General features: G+C 39.5%; 1 protein-coding gene across 2 annotated transcripts in view; it reads right to left on the bottom strand.

Moving 5' to 3' along the window:
* LOC127807753 (O-fucosyltransferase 29-like) overlaps positions 1-17718 on the bottom strand; it is a 51230-nt gene extending 33512 nt beyond the window's left edge. The window contains exon 1 of one of the 2 annotated variants that reach the window (XM_052345810.1): positions 17220-17718. In XM_052345810.1, the coding sequence (XP_052201770.1) occupies positions 17220-17459 (240 nt within the window). In that variant the 5' untranslated portion in view covers positions 17460-17718. The remainder of the gene's footprint in view (positions 1-17219) is intronic. The other variant, XM_052345809.1, reaches the window with a different exon arrangement.
* Between the last annotated feature and the right edge of the window lie 1599 nt (positions 17719-19317).

Here is a 19317-nt window from a genome sequence, read left to right as displayed (position 1 = left end):
GCATGGAATAAGAGATTGGGGAGGAGGAAGTGGAGGATGGCACTCAATTAGTTGGCAACTTCTCAAGCACTGCCACTAGAGTTGAGACTCCTGATGCCATTGATCTCTTGAAACAGCAGAATAAGGAGTCTAAAGAGAAGGAACAAAGGATTGCACTGGACACCTTACTTGGAACATCTCACATGTATGTCATTGGCACGGGCACACAAGACAAAGCAAATGTAACATTGCAGCAAGAAGAGTTGGAGGATGGGGTTGTAGGACTGACGGCGCATTTGGAACCATTTTTGGCAACACTAAGGAAGAGGCGGATGGCTTAAATTGGTGTGGCAACAAGACATAATGTTGTTGCTGATAAGGAGAAAGAAAAGAGAAGGCAAAAGAAAAGGAAAAAACAAGATAAGAAGGAAAAGCAAAGAAGAAACCGCTGGGTGAAGATGGGCATTGGATAAAGAAGCAACGGCTAGGTGGTAATAAGTTTCTCGGGGACAAGAAACATTTCAAGGGGGGGAAATTGTCACGATCTTGGGTATTATTGGGGCAAAGCTGTAATTGAGTTGCAATTATAGTTAGGGGGTATCTTTGTAATTTGGTTACAACACATGGGTGTTGTTATTCTGTTATTTCCCTTTTTGTCTTGTAGCTTAATTGGTTAGAGAGTTTTATTTGATAGCTAAGTGAGGCTATATATATTGTCTCAGCTGTAGGAAGGGGATATGCTTGAATTGATAATTGAAATCTGATTCTCTCTCTGCAATCTCCCTCTCATTTCTCTATTCTTCTCTCCCTCATTTTCTCTCTAATTTCTCCCCCATTCTTCTTCAATTTTCCCTCTAATACATTCTGCTCTTAACCTTAATTCAATCGGATCTTTCCGATTGTCCATTTCAGTCCATCATGAACCCTAGGTTCATGACATATAATTTCAAAACACAATTTCATTTTCTCTCCTACTTTTCACAAGAAGTGCCAACAGAGAGATTGCAAATAAAAGAACAAACTAAACCCGTGAACCCAATGCACAAGGCTCCCACACAGCAAGCGCTAGGGAAGGTTAATTGTATGCAGCCCTACCTTGCTTAGGCTGTTTCCTGGCTAGAACCTGTGACCTCCAAGTCACAAAGGAGCAACATTACTGTTGCACCAAGGCTCACCTTCAAATAATAGAACAAACTGAACTCTTAAAAGAAGCAGACATAAATAAAAGGAAAATATCTGCAAATTGAAAAGGTAATTTCAGCAATCAACTTTTCATATAATTAAAATTTTAACAAAGAGAGAATCAAATTTGAAATAACCAGTAATTGTAATTTGAAATAATCAACTTTTCATGGGCAGTAATTGTAATTTTCTTTTCCTTTCTGTTATAGATAGTTGTCCTTAGCTATAGGCAGTTTATGATTTCCGATTGTACTGCACATGGGTGCATGGGCTGTGAGGCTATAAACAAGCCACAGCTAGAGGAGGGGAATTCATGTTGAGAAATGAAGTGAATTTTTTTTCTGTTAACTCTCTCACTTTCTATTACTTCTCTCCCTTTCTCTCCAACATCCTCCTTCTTTCTTGCTGTCTCCCTCCCTTTCATCTGAACTCTCCCTCCAAATTCTGCTCTCTCGCTCTCTTAATCTTCTCAATTCCCTTTCCAAACCCCAGCCCAACCCCAGGGTGTGACAATTTGGTATCAGAGCCAATCGATTCTTGGGCTATGAGCAAAGAAATTTCCAGTTAACATTTAGGCAATTTCCGACGTTGTTACTTTTCGACGTAGTGAATTCCGAGTCGACTCAAAGGTAGAAGAGATAGACTGAAACCGAGCAAGCAATTCTGACAATTTTCGGTTTGGGATTCCATAGCAAATTTCGAACGAGCAAGCGACTCTTGAATCAAATTTTGATGGTGAAGCAGAAGGATTGGTTTTCAGCTGTGAGTTTTGGTAATTTTGTTTGGAATTGAAAGGCAGTGCCGAGACAGGAGGTTATGGTGAATTGAGGTTTCAAAACTGGAGGATTTGTGACCTGCAATGATCGCATCAGTGGTGAACAACTGTAGTAATCGGAGAAGAATAAAAAAATTAGAGCTACCGATTCTCGAAAGCTCTTCGCCTACCAATTTCTGGAAGTTGATCGTAGATCAACAATTTTGGGAAATTTAACAGGCCAGCGATTATCGGAAGCTAGTTTCAAAGTTGTGAAGCAGAGCTAGAGGCGATTCTCTCAATTCTGATTGGACAAAGATGCAAAGCAAACCCAGGCGATCCCCAGCCCTTGATCTAGCTCAAAACGATGGCCAAAAGCGATTTTGAGCGATCAACGCTCATCACAGGTGGTGGTCAGATTTTGGATTTCAGAATTTGATCAGGTGAACTATGACAGTTGATCAATCTAAGGTGTGACTAGCAAACTGAGGAGATGGCCAAAGGACTTCTTGAAAGTGTACAATCAATTGGGAAAACAGTCAAGGAAGAATGTGCTACCACAATAAAAGGAATCAAGGACCTTAATAGACAGTTGGACAACTTTTTGATTCTATTTTCACATAAATTCCAGGTTAGTATTCTGGCAGAATGTTTTTCTAAAGAATATTTTACTTCCTTAATTCAGATTGGAGATGAGAGTTGCAACGAAAAGCATAGGCTATAGCCTAAAGGTTATACTAAGAGCAGCCAACTGATTGGTGGTACTCCTAAGGCTGATATGTCCCTGAGATTAGGAATGGATGATGCAAGAAATGAGGAAAGACCTCAATTGGAGTAGACAATTTAGGATGCCAAAGGAGGAATAACAACTAAAGGAGGAATTATTGAGGCTCCACTGGAGAAGAAATCTATTGAAATAAATCTTGTTACAGTTGCCAAGAAATCCAAAGGACATCTAATAAAGCATGATGAAGTAGCATGGGAACAACACATTGACTCATTGTCGGCTAAAGATCAAGCCGAAGATGAGTTGGACCAAGATCCAAACCCTGCGAAAATGGCTAGAGTTTCTTTAGATTGTACTGGCCAAGTTGGTACCTATTTTTACATTGCATCGGAAATTGAGGAAAGGTGGCCAAAGATTGATCAAAAGGTTGACATGCACAACTTAAGGGTTGTCTTCTTTGAGCTGTGGCACCCATTTCAAATAGCTATGGAGAGGCATATTGTTCTTTCTGATCTTAAACAGATGGATGAACTTCCTCCAAGATGGGTTGCTGAATTTCCAGATTCAATATCCTTGTTACAGCGCTTGATGTCCCCAAGTCCTGCAAATAGTCCACCTGCCACTGAACTACTCTAAAATGCTTTTCCTCCGAGGATGGAATATGAATTGTTAGACAATATTTTGCAAACAAGGCATACTTCAAAAGACACCAGTGTTTATGATAAAGTTGTGAATGCTATATTCAATGTGGAGATTCTAAGCACCAAAGACCACCATGAGAATGTCAGAAGATTAGTTTTGGCTAGAAAGGAGTCAAGTACACAGATTTTGACACTAAAGTCCGGGACCAAGTGTCATGTCCCTAGGAGGATTAGAAGGGTAATATTGTGATAGGGATATAATAAAGGGGTAATATTGTAATAGGCTTATATTAGTTTGTTAGGAGATATTTGGTTGTTTGTTAGGAGCACATGGGTGCTATTAGAAATCAGTTAAGGAGCTACCTATGCCTATAAAAAGGCTCATTGTAAGAGGAGATGATTATACTTGAATGAATGAAAAAAAATCTGATCCTCTCTCTCTACAATTCTCTCAAATCTTGCGCTCATTTCTCTCTTTTGCTCTCCCTCAATTTTCTCTAATTTCTTCCCCATTCTTCTTCAATTTTCCCTCTATACATTCTATTCTTGACCTTAATTCAATCGGATCCTTCCGATTGCCAATTTCAGCTCGTTATGAACCCTAGGTTCATGACAAATGGTATCAGAGCAATCAATCCTTGGTTGTAGATTTGATTCCAGTTGAAGGCGACTACTGTGAGGTGAGCGGTTTCCCTTGGCGATTGCGGTAAGGCGGATTTCGGCTACGAGCTAGCCAAATGAATTCCGATTGGGTCAGGGCTATTGCTTCTGGACGCGGGTAATTTCCAACGAAGGACTCTCGATGATGAAATCTGGTGAGACAATTCGAAAGGGAAAGGTGAAGCAATTCCGATGATATAGGCCGCGATTGTCAGTGATCTAGGAGGGAAGCAACATCCAACCAATTCTCAAGGAGTTACGCGATTGAGGCAGCGGGGCTTGAGGCGATTCAACAGAATTGGTAGTGAATTCAACAGAATTGGTAGTCCTAACCATCCAGGAGCGAATCAGGCTGAGCGCTTGAATTCTAGAAGTAATGGCCGAATCAAGGCGATCACATGTGGGATCTAAAGTATTAGCGATTCAGTGGGTGTTGTGATTTGGACTCGAGAGTGGGTGTAGCAATTGAACTAGCAGTGAGTTTCTATGATTTTGGGAATTGAAAGTGATCGCAAAATTGGCTGGAGCGAACAATTGGAGCAGTGAATTCCACTAGTGGATTTGATAAGCAATTCAGTTGCAGATCAGAGACACTCATGCCTGAATTCTGAAGACGAAGACGACCATTGAATCTTGGAATTGATTTCGAGGCACGAGAAGATGAGATATGGCCACGATTCTCGACGACCCAAGCGAATTCAAGGAGCTACCATCTGTTAGTGGTCCTCGGCCTAGAAGGTCGTGACTAGAGTGGGTGACGCAGGTTGGTCAGACAACTGGAGTGGGTGACCAGAGGTTGACGCGAACGGCCAGGAGGTCGCGACTAGCGCAACAGTTCCAAGCTATCACAGTTGTGCAGTGGGTTTCGGGCGATCGTGGTTTGGTCAGTGATTGGGTAGAACCTGAGGAAGGAAGCGTTGATGCATCACTGGTTGGGTTATCACTGGCAAGAGGTTCGCGACTGGAAGTGACCGCAGGCAGAGCGAAAACGGAGGAAGGAGACGAGAGGCTAAGCAAAATTTGCCGACTGATTGGGTGCGAAGTTTTCCATTAGAGAGCATAAGTCTGACCGAACCTAAGGAACAATCGCTGAACATCGACGAGTGCGATTCAGTCCAGAGAAATTTCCAACTGAGTTAATCGAGTAGAGTCTTGGCTTCCAACTCCTCCTGCTTGATTTAATTGAGTGCAGAATTGAAGGCGAGGTAGACCCAGCTCTTGTCGGGTTCCGTTTGAGGCGGATTAAGTCTAGGCGACTTCTTGAAGCAGTGGGTGAGGTGGCGCTCATTAGCCGTAAGCCACAGATTCCGTGTGAGAAGTGGATGCTTCCAGCTCATCCAGCTCGTTATTGTTGGTGCTTGAGGCTGTGAGCAAAGGGAAACAAGGGTTAATTTCGGTTTTGAATTTTGGTTAGCTTGTTTGAAGAAGAGCGGTATGTATAGACTCCCTATCCCTTGGTCTTCCAAGTGTCATGTTCGTGAGATGTCGGCCATGGGGTCTCAATTGCAGCCGAAGGATGCTGCATTTTCAATGGGATGTCCTACTCGTGAAGCCTTGGGAAGCAATGCACGTAGGAGACCATTAGAGCCTCAATTGCAGCAGATGAATGCCTCATTTTCAGCTGGAATGGAGCTTCAATGGCAGCCAAAGAAGACTGCATTTTCAGTTGACAGCAACAAGGATAACCAGCAGTGTAGCCGAAAGAATCAAACATGGGGAAAGAAGTTTGAGAATGAGTCTAGCCGAAGGGGCAAAGGAACAAGCAGTGAGATTCATGAAGAGTGCGAGGAATTTGGCCATATGTTTCACGAGAAGCTATAGGAGTTTGCAATGATACTAATCAAGAAGTATCATTACAAGTTTCCCATTAAATACTTCGATGATTATCGCGGGAGTTTTAACAAGGAAGAATTCTTGAAAGTGGAGCAGCCGAAGGAAGACAACCTTGCTGAAAGTAAATCCTTGGTGTACTCCAGCTATCAGCAAGTAAAAGTATTGCCACTGGAGGAGGCCCCTACTGAAGATATGAAAGGGTCTAAACATACTACTCCCTTGGTCTTGGCTATGGAGAAGGCTAAGGAGTACATGGAAGAAAATATTGGGGAGGAGAAAGTGGAGGATGGCACTCAATCAATTGGCAGTCTCTCAAGCACTGCCACTAGTGCTGAGACTCCTGATGCCATTGATCTCGTGAAATAGCAAAATAAAGAGTCAAAAGAAAAAGAACAAAGGATTGCATTGAGCACCTTGCTTGGAACATCCCACATGTATGTCATTGGCACGGGCACACGAGACAAAGCAAAGTTAACATTGCAGCCCGAAGAGTTGGGAGGATGGGGTTATAGGATTGACGGCGCATCTGGAGCAATGGAGGACGCAGAAGGATAAAGAGAAACAAGAAGAAAGGGAAGAACTTCTTTGTTGAAAGGACTGAGACCCTTGATGTTTTGCTCATTCATGTTTCCATTGGTGTGGCAACAAGCCATAATGTTGTTGCTGCTGAGGAGAGAGAAAAGAAAAGGAAAAACAAGATAAGAATAAGGAAAAGCGAAGAAGAAACCACTAGGTGAAGATGGGCATTGGATAAAGAAGCAACGGCTAGGTGGTAATAAGTTTCTTGGAGACAAGAAACATTTCAAGGGGGGGAAATTGTCATGTCCCTAGGAGGATTAGAAGGGTAATATTGTGATAGGGATATAATAAAGGGGTAATATTGTAATAGGCTTATATTAGTTTGTTACGAGATATTTGGTTGTTTGTTAGGAGCACATGGGTGCTGTTAGAAATCAGTTAAGGAGCTACCTATGCCTATAAAAAGGCCCATTGTAAGAGGAGATGATTATGCTTGAATGAATGAAAGAAAATCTGATCCTCTCTCTCTACAATTCTCTCAAATTTCCCTCATTTCTCTCTTTTTCTCTCCCTCAATTCTCTCTAATTTCTTCCCCATTCTTCTTCAATTTTCCCTATATACATTCTGTTCTTAACCTTAATTCAATCGGATCCTTCCGATTGCCAATTTCAACCCGTTATGAACCCTAGGTTCATGACACCAAGTTGCCACAGTAGAAGTGGAAGTATTCAGACAGCATTGCACTAGGTGTTTGGAGATAATACCTATGAGATTGCTAGGAGATTCTCCACAGCTAAATAGGAGTGTTGTCAAACTTTTGACTCATGGGGGAGACAAGATTGAGCTTTTCCACAAGCTGTGATTACCCTTTGTGAATTGGGTTGTTGGGTATTCTCCTTCCCGTAAAGGATACAGGTGTTGTTGTCCCTCCTCTCGCAAATTTTTTGTGTCCTCTAATGTAACATTCTATGAGGATCACCCCTTTTATTCTCCTACATCTTCTTTAGAGGAGCCTGCCAGTGTAGAATGGCCTTGGGATCCCCTCACCTCTCTTCCTCTGCCTAATTCTATTCCCTCTACACTGCCAATATGTTCTCAAGGACAACATGTTAGTAGCAGCTCCTAACCCTCCTGATACCTCTATGCCTGATCCAAACAACCTTACTCCTACTTCTAAAACAGCTCCTGACACCCACCTTCCAGCCCCTAATACTCACCTCCCAGCTCCTAAAAGTCCTCTCCTAGTTTATTCCAAGCGACCTAAAGTCCATCAACAACCTTAGCACAATTAGCCATTGCATCCAGAGGCTGTTCCATCTGAGAAGCCTAGTCAATCTGAGAACAACACTACTACAAGGATGGATGATTTGGATTGGGTTGTTCCTATAACACTATGAAAAGAAGTAAAGTCATGTGTTAAGTACCCTATTTCTAATCATTTGACTTATACAAAGTTGTCTCCTCAATTCAGGGCGTTTGTTGCAAGTGTAGACAACATTGAAATCCCCAAAACCATCCAATGTGCTACAAAAGATCCTAAGTGAAAGGCTATTGTTCTGGAAGAGATGAAAGCTCTAGTTGGTAATAATACCTGGGATATAGTAGAATTGCCCTCAAATAAGAATGTAGTTGGATGTAAGTGAGTATTCACAATAAAACATCATGCAAATAGAAGTGTTGAAAGATATAAGGCCTGATTAGTGGCCCAAGGGTTCACCCAAACCTATGGGATTGACTATGAAGAGATATTTGCTCATATAGCTAAACTGAATTCTATCAGGATATTACTCTCTATTGTTGTTAATTTAGAATGACCTTTATATCAATTCGATATTAAAAATGCCTTCCTCAATGGAGATCTGGATGAAGAAATATATGTGCGGGTTCCTCCTAGTTTTGAGCAAGAAGTGGACACTAGAAAGGTTTGTAAGCTTAAGAGGTCACTATACAGTTTAAAACAATCACCAAGAGCATGGTTCAAGAAGTTCAACATGACCCTAAATCAGTTAGGGTATAAATAGGGGCAAACAGACCATACTTTGTTCATAAAATACAGCTAATGGAAGGAAGGCTATATTGATCGTCCATGTGATGATATTATAGTGACGGGACATGACATTCAAGAAATAGAGAGCTTGAAGAAGCAATTGAGGGCTGAATTTGAAGTCAAAGACCTAGGAACAATGAGGTATTTCTTAGGAATGAAGGTGGCTCAGAGTAAAGAAGGGTTTTTCGTCTCACAAAGAAAATATACACTTGATTTGTTAAAAGAAACAAGTATGTTAGGGTGTAGACCTACTGGAACACCCCTAGAAAAGAACTAGAAATCCAGATAAATCAATGATGATGCCCCAGTAGAGAAGGAATGATACCAACAATTGGTGGGAAAATTAATCTACTTATCCCTTACAAGGCCGAATATAGCCTATGAGTGAGTGTAATAAGTCAATATATACAGTCTCAGCCAAAGACATATGAATGTTGTTTTTCATGTCTTAAGGTATCTAAAAGGGACACCTGAAAATGGATTGTGTCAGATTACAAATCTAACAAGAGAGTTCTCGAGGAATTGAGAACAGAATTGGGAGAGAGAGAGATTTGGGAGGGAGAAAGATCAAAATAGAGAGAGAAAGAGATTTAGAGAGAATTTGAGGGAAACTAATTTCCAAATTCATTCAACATGTTTTGTTTAGGAGCTCTGATCAATTATATATACTGATCCAGCAAGTTTGGGCACCAAAACAGTTGGTACTGTGCCTCATGTGCGCTTACAAGTGGCTACAGCATGCTGGAACATTCTACCAACTATGCTTAACGAAAATTCAAATCCTAGTAGCCTAATTACACATTTATTTATATTAATTAGCTATCATAACAATCCCGACCCCTTAAAGTATTTCTTGTCCGCAAGAAATATGTAGTAAGCTTGCAGCATTGGGAAATTGTTGAAAAAGCTCCGATAAGTACTCCCAAGTATTGTTGTCAGAGTGAAGGGAGGACCATTGAACTAACACCTGGATCAGAGGAACTCCATTGCATTGTACGACTCTTCTATCCACAATGGCAATCGGCACAGTGTCTGGAGTTACTTCTCCCACCATAGGAGGTAATTATGGGGTAGATCTTTGTTTGCCCACAGCCTTCTTGAGAAAAGAGACGTGGAAGACAAGGTGTATCCTTGCCTTTTTAGGTAGCGGCAACCGGTAAGCTACCACTCCTATTTTCTCCAAAATTTTGAATGGACCATAATACTTGGGGTTCAACTTAGATATGGTATGTTTGGTCAGTGCCTTGAAATGTTGTTGGCTAAGCTTCAAGTATACTTCATCCCCCACCGAGAATTCTCATTCACTCCTCCTTCGATTTGCTATCTATTTCATCCTATTTCTCGCCTTGGCCAACTCTTCTTTTACCATTCTTAGCACCTCTTGTCTCTGTTGTAGATAGGCCTCAACTGTTGCGACTGTTGTGTGGCCTCCTAGGGAAAGAAGTAAGTCTAGCTTGTAACCGTAAAGGGCCTCGAAAGGTGTCATCTTGATCGAGCTATGGAAGCTAGAATTGTACCACCACTGAGCCACTGCCAACCACTTGAGCCATCCCCTTGGCTGCACAAAACTTAAGCACCGTAGATACCCCTCCAAACACTAGTTTACTCATTCTATTTGGCCATTCGTTTCTGGATGGTATGTTGTAGACATTAGCAGTTTGGTCCCTAGGCTTTTCATGAGTTCCTTCCAAAAGAGGCTAGTAAATATTTTGTCTCAATCAGATATAATTGACCTTGGGATTCCGTGTAGCTTCACTACATTTTCCAAGTAGGCTCTAGCCACTTCCTGTGCTATAAACAGATGGGTCGGTCCTATGAAGTGGCTAAATTTTGTGAACCTATCCACTACTACCAAAATATAATCATTCCCTTCTGATTTAGGTAGGCCCTCAATGAAATCCATAGTGACATTGGTCCATGCGTGATCAGGGACTTCTAGAGGCTAAAGTAGCCCTGGATGGGCTACTGTTTCATGCTTGCATCTTCTACATACCTCACACCTCAAAAATATATTCCCATACGTACTTCCTTAGTTGTGGCCAAAAGAACATCTATCTAACCTTGCGGTATGTGTTTTGGATAACTGAGTGCCCTCCGATGGGTGATCCATCCAATGCATGAACTATTCTGTCCTTCAACTCTTTACAATCGTCGATCACCATCCTGCCTTTATACCTTATAACCCCGTTGGCCAATGAGTAACCCAGTTTGCTGGTTGCATTAACTGTCAATTGCTCCAGTAGTTCCTTGGTCCATCCATCCTTCTTGTAGCTGTCAATAACTTCTTGAAGCCAATCGGGTACCACCGCAGAGACGGTTGCATCCATTCCTTCCTCTTGGCAGCGAGATAAGGCATCCACTGCAACATTCTCCTCCCCTTTCCTGAATTGAATCACATAGTCTAAACCCATTAGTTTAGACATACCTTTCTTTTGTAGTTGGGTGTGCAGCCTCTGTTGTAGGATGAATTTCAAGCTCTCATGGTCTGTTTAGATTACGAACCTTCCCCCTTTCAAGTAATGGCGCCACCTCTCCACAGCCATTAGTACTGCCATCAGCTCTTTTTCGTAGATGCTAAGGCCTTGATGTCTAGGAGCTATAACTTGGCTGAGAAATGCCAAAGGTCGGCCCTCTTGAGTCAGCACTGCTCCTATTCCCGTATTACTAGCATTTGTTTCTAGTGTGAAGGGCTTATTGAAGTCAAGAAGGCCCAATGTAGGCACATTACTCAGGGCCGCTTTTAACTGCTCAAAGGCTTCTTCGACCTTGGGGTTCCACTTAAATCCATCTTTCTTCAGCATTTTGGTAGGGGCTTACTTATAGTGCTGTAGTTTTTCACAAACTTCCGATAGTAACCAATAAGCCCTAAGAAACCCCTTAAGGCCCGGATGTTAGAGGGTTTGGGCCATGCTACAATAGCTTATATCTTCTTGGGGTCAGTTCCCACACCAGCCCCTGAAATAACATGCCCAAGGTATTCTACATGTGGTTGTGCAAAGGCACATTTTAACCGCTTGATACATAGCTGATTGAATCACAAGATCTCAAATGTAGCTCTAAGGTGGATAAGGTGTTGATCAAAAGAAGGGCTATAGACTAGTATGTCATAAAAAAAAACCCAACACAAATTTTCTAAGGTGGGGTTCAAAAATTTGGTTCATGAGGGCTCGGAATGTAACTGGGGCATTTGTGAAGCCAAAGGGCATGACAGTAAACTCAAAATGCCCATGATGTGTTCTGAATGCTATCTTGAAAATGTCATCAGGATCCACTCTAATTTGATGGTATCCTACCCTTAAGTATAATTTGGTGAATATAATTGCATGTTTAAGTTCATCGAGTAGATCTTCAATGATTGGGATGGAAAATTTGTCCTTAATGGTAATAACATTAAGCTGTCTGTAATCAACACAGAAGCGCCAAGTGCCATCCTTCTTTTTGACTAATAGGACAGGAGAAGCAAAAGGGTTGTGGCTCGGGCAAACAATGGATTGGTCTAGCATTTCTCTGACCATCCTCTCAATTTCATATTTGAGTTTGGGTGGGTACCGGTAAGAACGAATATTTATTTGTTCAGCCTAGGGTATGAGAGGTATAGTGTGGTCCAGTGAACGTTTAGGAGGTAATGCCTTAGGTTCTACGAAGAGATCCTGATATTCATTCAGCAATGAATCTAAAAGGATCAGTTCATGTACCTGTCGGGGTGATTCTGAATATCCTATCCTTGAATTCTCCTCTCACTGATCATTGGTCTCAATGGAAAATAGATGAGCCACTTGTGCCCATTCTTTCTAAACATCCGTTGCAGCTTCTTGCCCCTCATCATTTTGCATGCCCTCACTTCCATATGGCCCTGTATAACCACTCTCTTCCTTTTCTTTTCTAGTGTTACTTCCATATTGTTGAAGTCAAAACTAATAGGACTCACCTCTCGCATCTAGTCCACTCCAAGCACAATATGGCCCCCCAACCTCAGTAATCTAAGATCAATCAGGAATTCCTCCCCTTACATCTCCCAACAATGCAGGCTGATTTGCTGATCACTTTGTCCCCATTGGCTACTATTACTTATGACGGTTGGGTTCTAGCCGTTGGGTACCCCATCCTCTTAGCCATGGCTTCATCAATAAAGTTGTGGGTGCTCCCACTATCGATATACCATGAGGGATTGCACCTTCCCTTCCACCATAATAATTTTGCTATTGGCCACCCCTTTGATGGTGTGCAATGATATGGCTCCACTGCCTTCCTTCTCCTCTTCTTCCATCACTGTCATTTCTTCTGTTCCTTCCTTTTCTTCTTCTCCATCCAGCAACAGAAGTTACTTTCTACATTAATTGCCCCAAGGTGTACTTCTCTCCACACCTGAAGCACAGTCCAACCAACCTTCTTTGTTCTATCATCTTGTCTCTACTCCGCATATTTTGGGGGGGTACAGGTAACGCGTGGTACCCAATCCTAGGCCCCATCCTCATTGGCTCCTTCCCCATTGGCCTACTTCCTTGGCTTATCATCCCTCCTTGCACTCCTCTAATCTACCCCTTTTGTTTCCTTATCAAGGCGTTAAACGTCATTTCTTGTAGATAGGCCCTTTCTGCTACTTCGGAGATTGTTCTTGGTCGGAGCACCTGCACTACTAATCTTAGCTCATCGTTTAGTCCCCCAATGAAACTCGATACGAAGTAATCTTCGATAAGGCCAGGGTTTCTGTTCAGCATCATGAATTTGAGTTCCTCGAACTTCGCTTGATAATCAATTACTGATCCCTCCTGCCTCAAGCGATTGAACTCCTGCACTACATCCAACCAGCCTCGTTCCCCAAACCTTTCATTATAGCCTTTTGCGAAATCATCCCAATTATAGCTATCTCTTACTCTGGACCAGCCTTGAAACCACACATCCCCTTCATCGTGAAGGTATGCTACTGCCAGAGCCACTCTCTGATTCTCTGGTACTTGGTGAATTTTGAACAATTTCGAACATCTTCTCAACCACCATCACGGTTTAATACCTTCAAATACTGGTAGTTCCAACTTAGGTACTAGAAATCCCCGTCTCCTCTCCGTCACCAGTTCATCACTTATTGCTAGTTCCCCTTCCGATTCGACCAACCCCGCATTATGGTGATGGATGCCAATTCTCGATAGAATTAGCTCCGATCGTTCTCTAGGTGGAAAATCAGGAGAGATCCTCACTTGTGGTTGATTTGTGAACATCATCATAAATTGTTGCAGTTGATCCCACAACAAATTTCCCTAATCTCAAACTTCTTGCATCTCCTCTCTGATCTGCAAGCGCATATCTCCCCTGAGGCGATCAGCCAATGCCTCCAACTTCCTATCCGCCGCCAAGCCTATCCTTTCCTCCATCGTTTCTACCCTTCCTTGCATCTTGAATATTGTCGTTGTCACCTGTTGGAGTTGCATCACCATTTGTCGCATTCTAGTTCCATTCGCCATTGATCCAATTGTCTAGCAAAGTCCAGCCAGGAGCTTGCTCTGATACCAAATTGTCAGATTTGTAATCTGACGTATTGCTATTTCAAAAAATAGCAGAAAGGGGAATTGAGGGCTTTGTTGATGCAGATTGGGCAGGATCTATTGCAAATGGGCAATCAACTTCAGGTTAGTGTACTAAAGTATGGGAAAATGTGGTTACATGAAGAAGTAAAAAGCAATTGGTTATTGCCCGTAGAAGTGCTGAGGCAAAATTTCGAGTTATAACTCAAGGGATTCGTGAAGTGATTTGGTTAGAAAGGTTGATGGTATTCCTTTGTTACAGCAAACAAAGGTGCACAATGATGGTAAATCAGCAATTAGTATTGTTAAAAATTCAATTCAGCATGATCGAATGAAGCATGTGAGAATAGACCGAAATTTTATAAAGAGGGAAATTGAGGAAAGAGGAATTAATCTATCCTATATTCCTACAACAAGTCAAGTGGCTGATGTGTTTACAAAAGTCATGGCAAGACCAGAATTCGAATCTCTAATTGGCAAGCTAAGAATGACAAGTATTTATTTTCCAGCTTGAGGGGAAGAGTTGGACAATGAGATTGGGTGTTCAAGTTTAAAAAAGGAAGATAAGGTGGTGGGATAAGATAAGACTTCAAGATTTAAAAAATAAGGCAGCCTAGAAGATAAGATAAAGCTCCAAGATTCAAAGGAAAGATACAGCTTAAAAGCAGAAGATAAATTCCAACATTTTGAATATTAGTTACTGTTATCTAAATTTGAATTTATTCCTATTTTTTAGGAGATAGAATAGATATTTTGTACTTGTATAAATACCTCTACTCGAATTCAATAATATTCAAGTAAGCTTTCAGGAATTCAACTTATCTCAGACAGAATCTCCAAACACATAATTTCTAGGGACAAATATCCTAAAACATTCTATTCACCACCTTAATACATCAAGTCACTAAAGTATCATATATTAAAGAGGATTTTTGGTGATAACATCAGCTTTGTTGTATGACATGAGAATTTTTGTCAGTTCATCATGACACGAGACTTTGGGTAGCTAAGTTCTAACATGTACAAAATATGAGTGTAATCAAGTTGAGAATGTAATGGTAGATGTGCAGCCATAAACACACACAAACAAAAGAAAAGAATTAAAAATAAGTTATCCATAATAAGGTTGCAATGACACCTATTAAATATATGATGCAGAATCTGAATCAAAAAAAACGAGTAATCCTAATTACTCAAACCAATATCAATAATTAAAGTCTTATTAACAATGCATCACCAAGGGGTTTATATAGACTATGACCTCTAGCTAATTAGGAAACATATCAAAGATCATATCCTAACTAAAATGGAAATATAATCTCCCTAAAACTAGTTAGGAAAGAAATAACAAAGAAGGAAATGAAATATACTCAAACAAATATATTATCTTTATTTTCTATATTTGGTCCTAGAAAAATATTTCCCATAAAACCTTGCTTGTCCCGTATCAACATATGATGCAGAACACATATTTAAGATGACTTGGACATGTGAGAAAAAAGACCAATAGGCATGCATGATGGAATGAAAGAAGTTTATGGCAAAAGAGGTAGAGAAAAACCAAAAAGGATTTGGTGAAAAACTTGTAAGCATGATTTGAGATATAAACACCTTCCAGAAGGTATAATCACGGATATGGAGAATTGGTGACCTAGACTCCAAATAATTGACTCCACATGGTGAGGTTAAATTTTGGTGTTATTGTTGTTATATGGAGGTGGTAGCATTAATATCAAAGTAACTGTTATATGGAGGTGGAAGCATTAATATCAAAGTAACTCCACAAAGACAAACCCATCCACCTGGGATATATCTTAAAAATTGTTCCTCACCATCCAATTCTCCCTCGAGCTGCATATTATTTGGCTCAAACATCCATAAAATAATCAACATAATTATAGAAGTATCATACTCAAGGGGCACCACCACATTACCAAACTGCATGCTGTAGAGCTATTGCACCATCAGAACCTCCTCTCGGGTAGCCAGCTGTATAGTTTGACCATTTGGAAAGAAAAAACTTCTCTAGTAACTCAATATTTTTTATGCCACAAGATTTCATGATAGCTTGACAAATTATATGTTATTTTCAGTTAATTTATTTATAAATTAAACAAATTAGAAATGCTGAAATTCACAAGAAAAATAAATTATAGAATACTATGTATCCCAAATTGTAATGATGTTCATGACCACTGGCTATTGATTACCCAAAGATAGTAAGAAAACTATTGAATCTTGCATGAAGGGAAAAATAATCACTGAACTTGTTAAGAAAAATCAAGGGGGAAAAGTCAGGGCAAACATGTTTACAGAGATAGATTCATGTAGCCACCTCACATAATGGAATTATGGCTTGACATCTTGTTGGTGTTTTTGTGAGGACAATGATGTTTTCATGTATTAGAGAATCAAAGCAAAAAGTTAAAATGCCAAATGCAAAAATCCAGGCTAAGTGTGAATCTAATTGGAATGGGACAAGAAGTTCCACCATAGAAAGGCAAGGTACCACAACCACAAAGAGAATAATCCATGACAGGAGAAGGACAAAAGAAAGATACAACACAAAACTAAACAGAGAAAGATCTCAAGGCAAATTTTTTCTCAAATTTAGACCACTTAAGGAGGACAACTTTCATTATTTAGAAAAATAATATAATACGCGTTCCTGAATTTTTGTTTTTCTCATCTTTGATCACTACTTTTGGAAAAAAAATAAATAAATGAGGCCTATCAGATACATAACCTTCAAGTGCTTTGGATCAGTTATTTAAGTACCTCAGACGTCCTTTTCCTTTTGGTTACCAACCATCAAAGCAAGTAACTAAGAGAGAGAGAATAGCCCCAGTAGTTTTGTGCACAATATATAAACTTCTTCCTTCCAGTTCACTACGCTACTTGCATATAACAACCCAAAACCAACATATCAAGAAACCTAGAATTTTGGAATGACTTTCCAATTCCCGACTCATAAGAAAAGTTGGAAAAGATAAAACCTGTTTTAATACTTTTCCTCCCCTACATTCAAGATCCCCATCCAATTTATGAAAACAATAACAAGCCTGTATACTTGAAGTCGCCCTAAACCTATAGAATTTCACCCAAACAAAAAGAATTTCAGAGAACACTCAAAAACATTTGCACTCCAGTTTAGAAGAACGAATGCTAGAGACAACAGAACTCCATCCAAAATTACTTCTCCGCAGTCGATCAGATAGAGAAGGTAACACGAACAGTTCATTTCCACCGCGAAAAACAAAATTCACACCACATTTGGCCTGTTGGTAGAAAAATCATTCAACATTTGAACTTAGCGCGAATTAGGTTGAAATTTACGGGTTGAAGGAGCTAGAATACCAGTTTATAGTACAAACTGCGCTTGACAAGCCTCTGAGAGTACCACTCGAGATCAGAAGCGACATGGCCAGTGAAGAGCGAAATCAGCCCCAACGCGAACAGCATGACCCCGCAAACCACCGACCACGACGCCGCCGGCCGCCGGAGCAATTTCCACCAACAATGCTGCTGATTGTGTACCAGAAAAGCCCAATTGCTCAAAGCTCCAGTGCTAAACCTCCAAGCTTCGGCCACACCCATCGCTCGCTACCAGCTCCCAACAGCAACGGAGACAGTCTCATACTGCCATTAAAGCAGGGATTGACGAAGAGTTAAAAAAGTCTTCAATGAGCACTGACAGAGACATTAATGTCTTCCTTCATTTGGATTAGGACGACAATAATAGGGACCTCAATTAGGGTTTTTATTCTCCATCATTTCAGGGTTGCTTTTTGGCGAGAGAGAGAGAGAGAGAGAGAGAGAGATTTCGTTTCGCCGTAGTTTTCTTTTTCTATAAAATATATATATATATATTCGGATCCATCGGAGAAAGGAAAATAATCATTCGCGGTCTTAGGAACCGAACACGAACAGCTGCATCGCCTCTTCATTCATTCATTCATTCATATTTGCTAGCTTTTTTAATAACGGAAATGCATAAAGCTTCTTTGATATTGAGCAAATTTTATTTGCATTAACTTATTTTGCCCTTCATAGTTTTTTTTAATTAAAATTTAATATGATAAAAATATTTTTACTCCTTTAAATATATAATTACATTGTATCACTCTTATCTTTTTATATTTTAAAAATCAAAAAATTCAATACTTCTCTAACTCTATAATTTAAAAAAAAAACAAAATTTGTTGAAAAATTTTAGGTTGCGTTCTCTTTACTGTTTTTAAGTCATTTTTAGTTTTCAATTTTCTAAAATAATAAAAACGGGTTCTCTTTGCTCTTTTTAAAAATGTATTTTTGAAAACAAAAAAAAATTATAAAGAAAACTCAAAACAACAAAAAGTTATTTTGAGTGTTTTCATCCAAAACAAACTCTAAACTCAAAATACATTTATTTATTTATTTATTCATATTTTATTATTATAATGAAAAAAAATATTACAAAATTCATTAACTTTAAAATGTATATATTTTTTTAATAATATATTAACATTAAATATTTATAATTTACTTAATAATCAAATTTATTGAATAAAATATTTTCAAAATTTCAGACAGAACACGTTTTCTAATTTTCTGTTTTGAAAAATAGTTTTTCAAAATGACAAAGAGAACACGTTTTCAATTTTCTAAAAACAGATTATCAAAACAGAAAACTGAAAATAAATTCAAAACTCAAAATTAAAAATTAAAAAATAAAAAGAACGCAGTCTTACTTTCTTTAATGTTCAAAGTCTAAAGTTTGAGAAAAAAAAAATTTCCTTCTAAACTCCGGGGGGGGGGGGGGGGGGGGGGGGGGGGGGGCAATTCTCCCGAACCCATTAGAAGCTTTACTTGAAATTGTAATTCGGCTGATGACTTCGATTGAGTGGAAATCTATATAAAAAAAAATTGAGAACGTAAGCATCTATGCCTAATTATAAAAAAAAAAAAAAAATGAGAGGCATGAGGAAGCATTATATAATAATATTATTATATTATGAAATGAAAGACAAAAGGCCTGGGAAGATTGATTTGTGGGAAAGGTGCAGGCTACCTAATTGATATAATATATTATATTCATTTATTAAAAGAAGCAGCTGTCAATCGATAGTGAAATAAAAAGGAAGATGGCAAACATCAGGGCAGGAGAAAGCATTTCTCCCTCCCAACTCTAGAGCTCGGGTGTTAGAGAGAACAAATTTCTGAGAGTTTTGCTTTCTGTAGAATTAGAGAAGTATTGAATTTTTTTATTTTTTAAAATGCAAGAAGATGGAGTGATATAATGTGATTGCATTTTTAAAAGGGTAAAAATGAATATTTTTTAAGTTATTTTTATTAAATTAAATTTTAATAAAAAATAATTATGAATAGTAAAATACGTCGTTGCAAATAGAATTTCCCTTGATATTGTTGCATAAAGCATAATTATTTTTTGAATTAATAATTTGTTGTATCTTTA

Source organism: Diospyros lotus, chromosome 8 (assembly GCF_014633365.1).
Source record: "Diospyros lotus cultivar Yz01 chromosome 8, ASM1463336v1, whole genome shotgun sequence".
Classification (NCBI taxonomy): Eukaryota; Viridiplantae; Streptophyta; class Magnoliopsida; order Ericales; family Ebenaceae; genus Diospyros; species Diospyros lotus.
The sequence above is the reverse complement of the archived record's forward strand: the minus strand, read 5'-3'. Positions and strand labels throughout refer to the sequence as shown.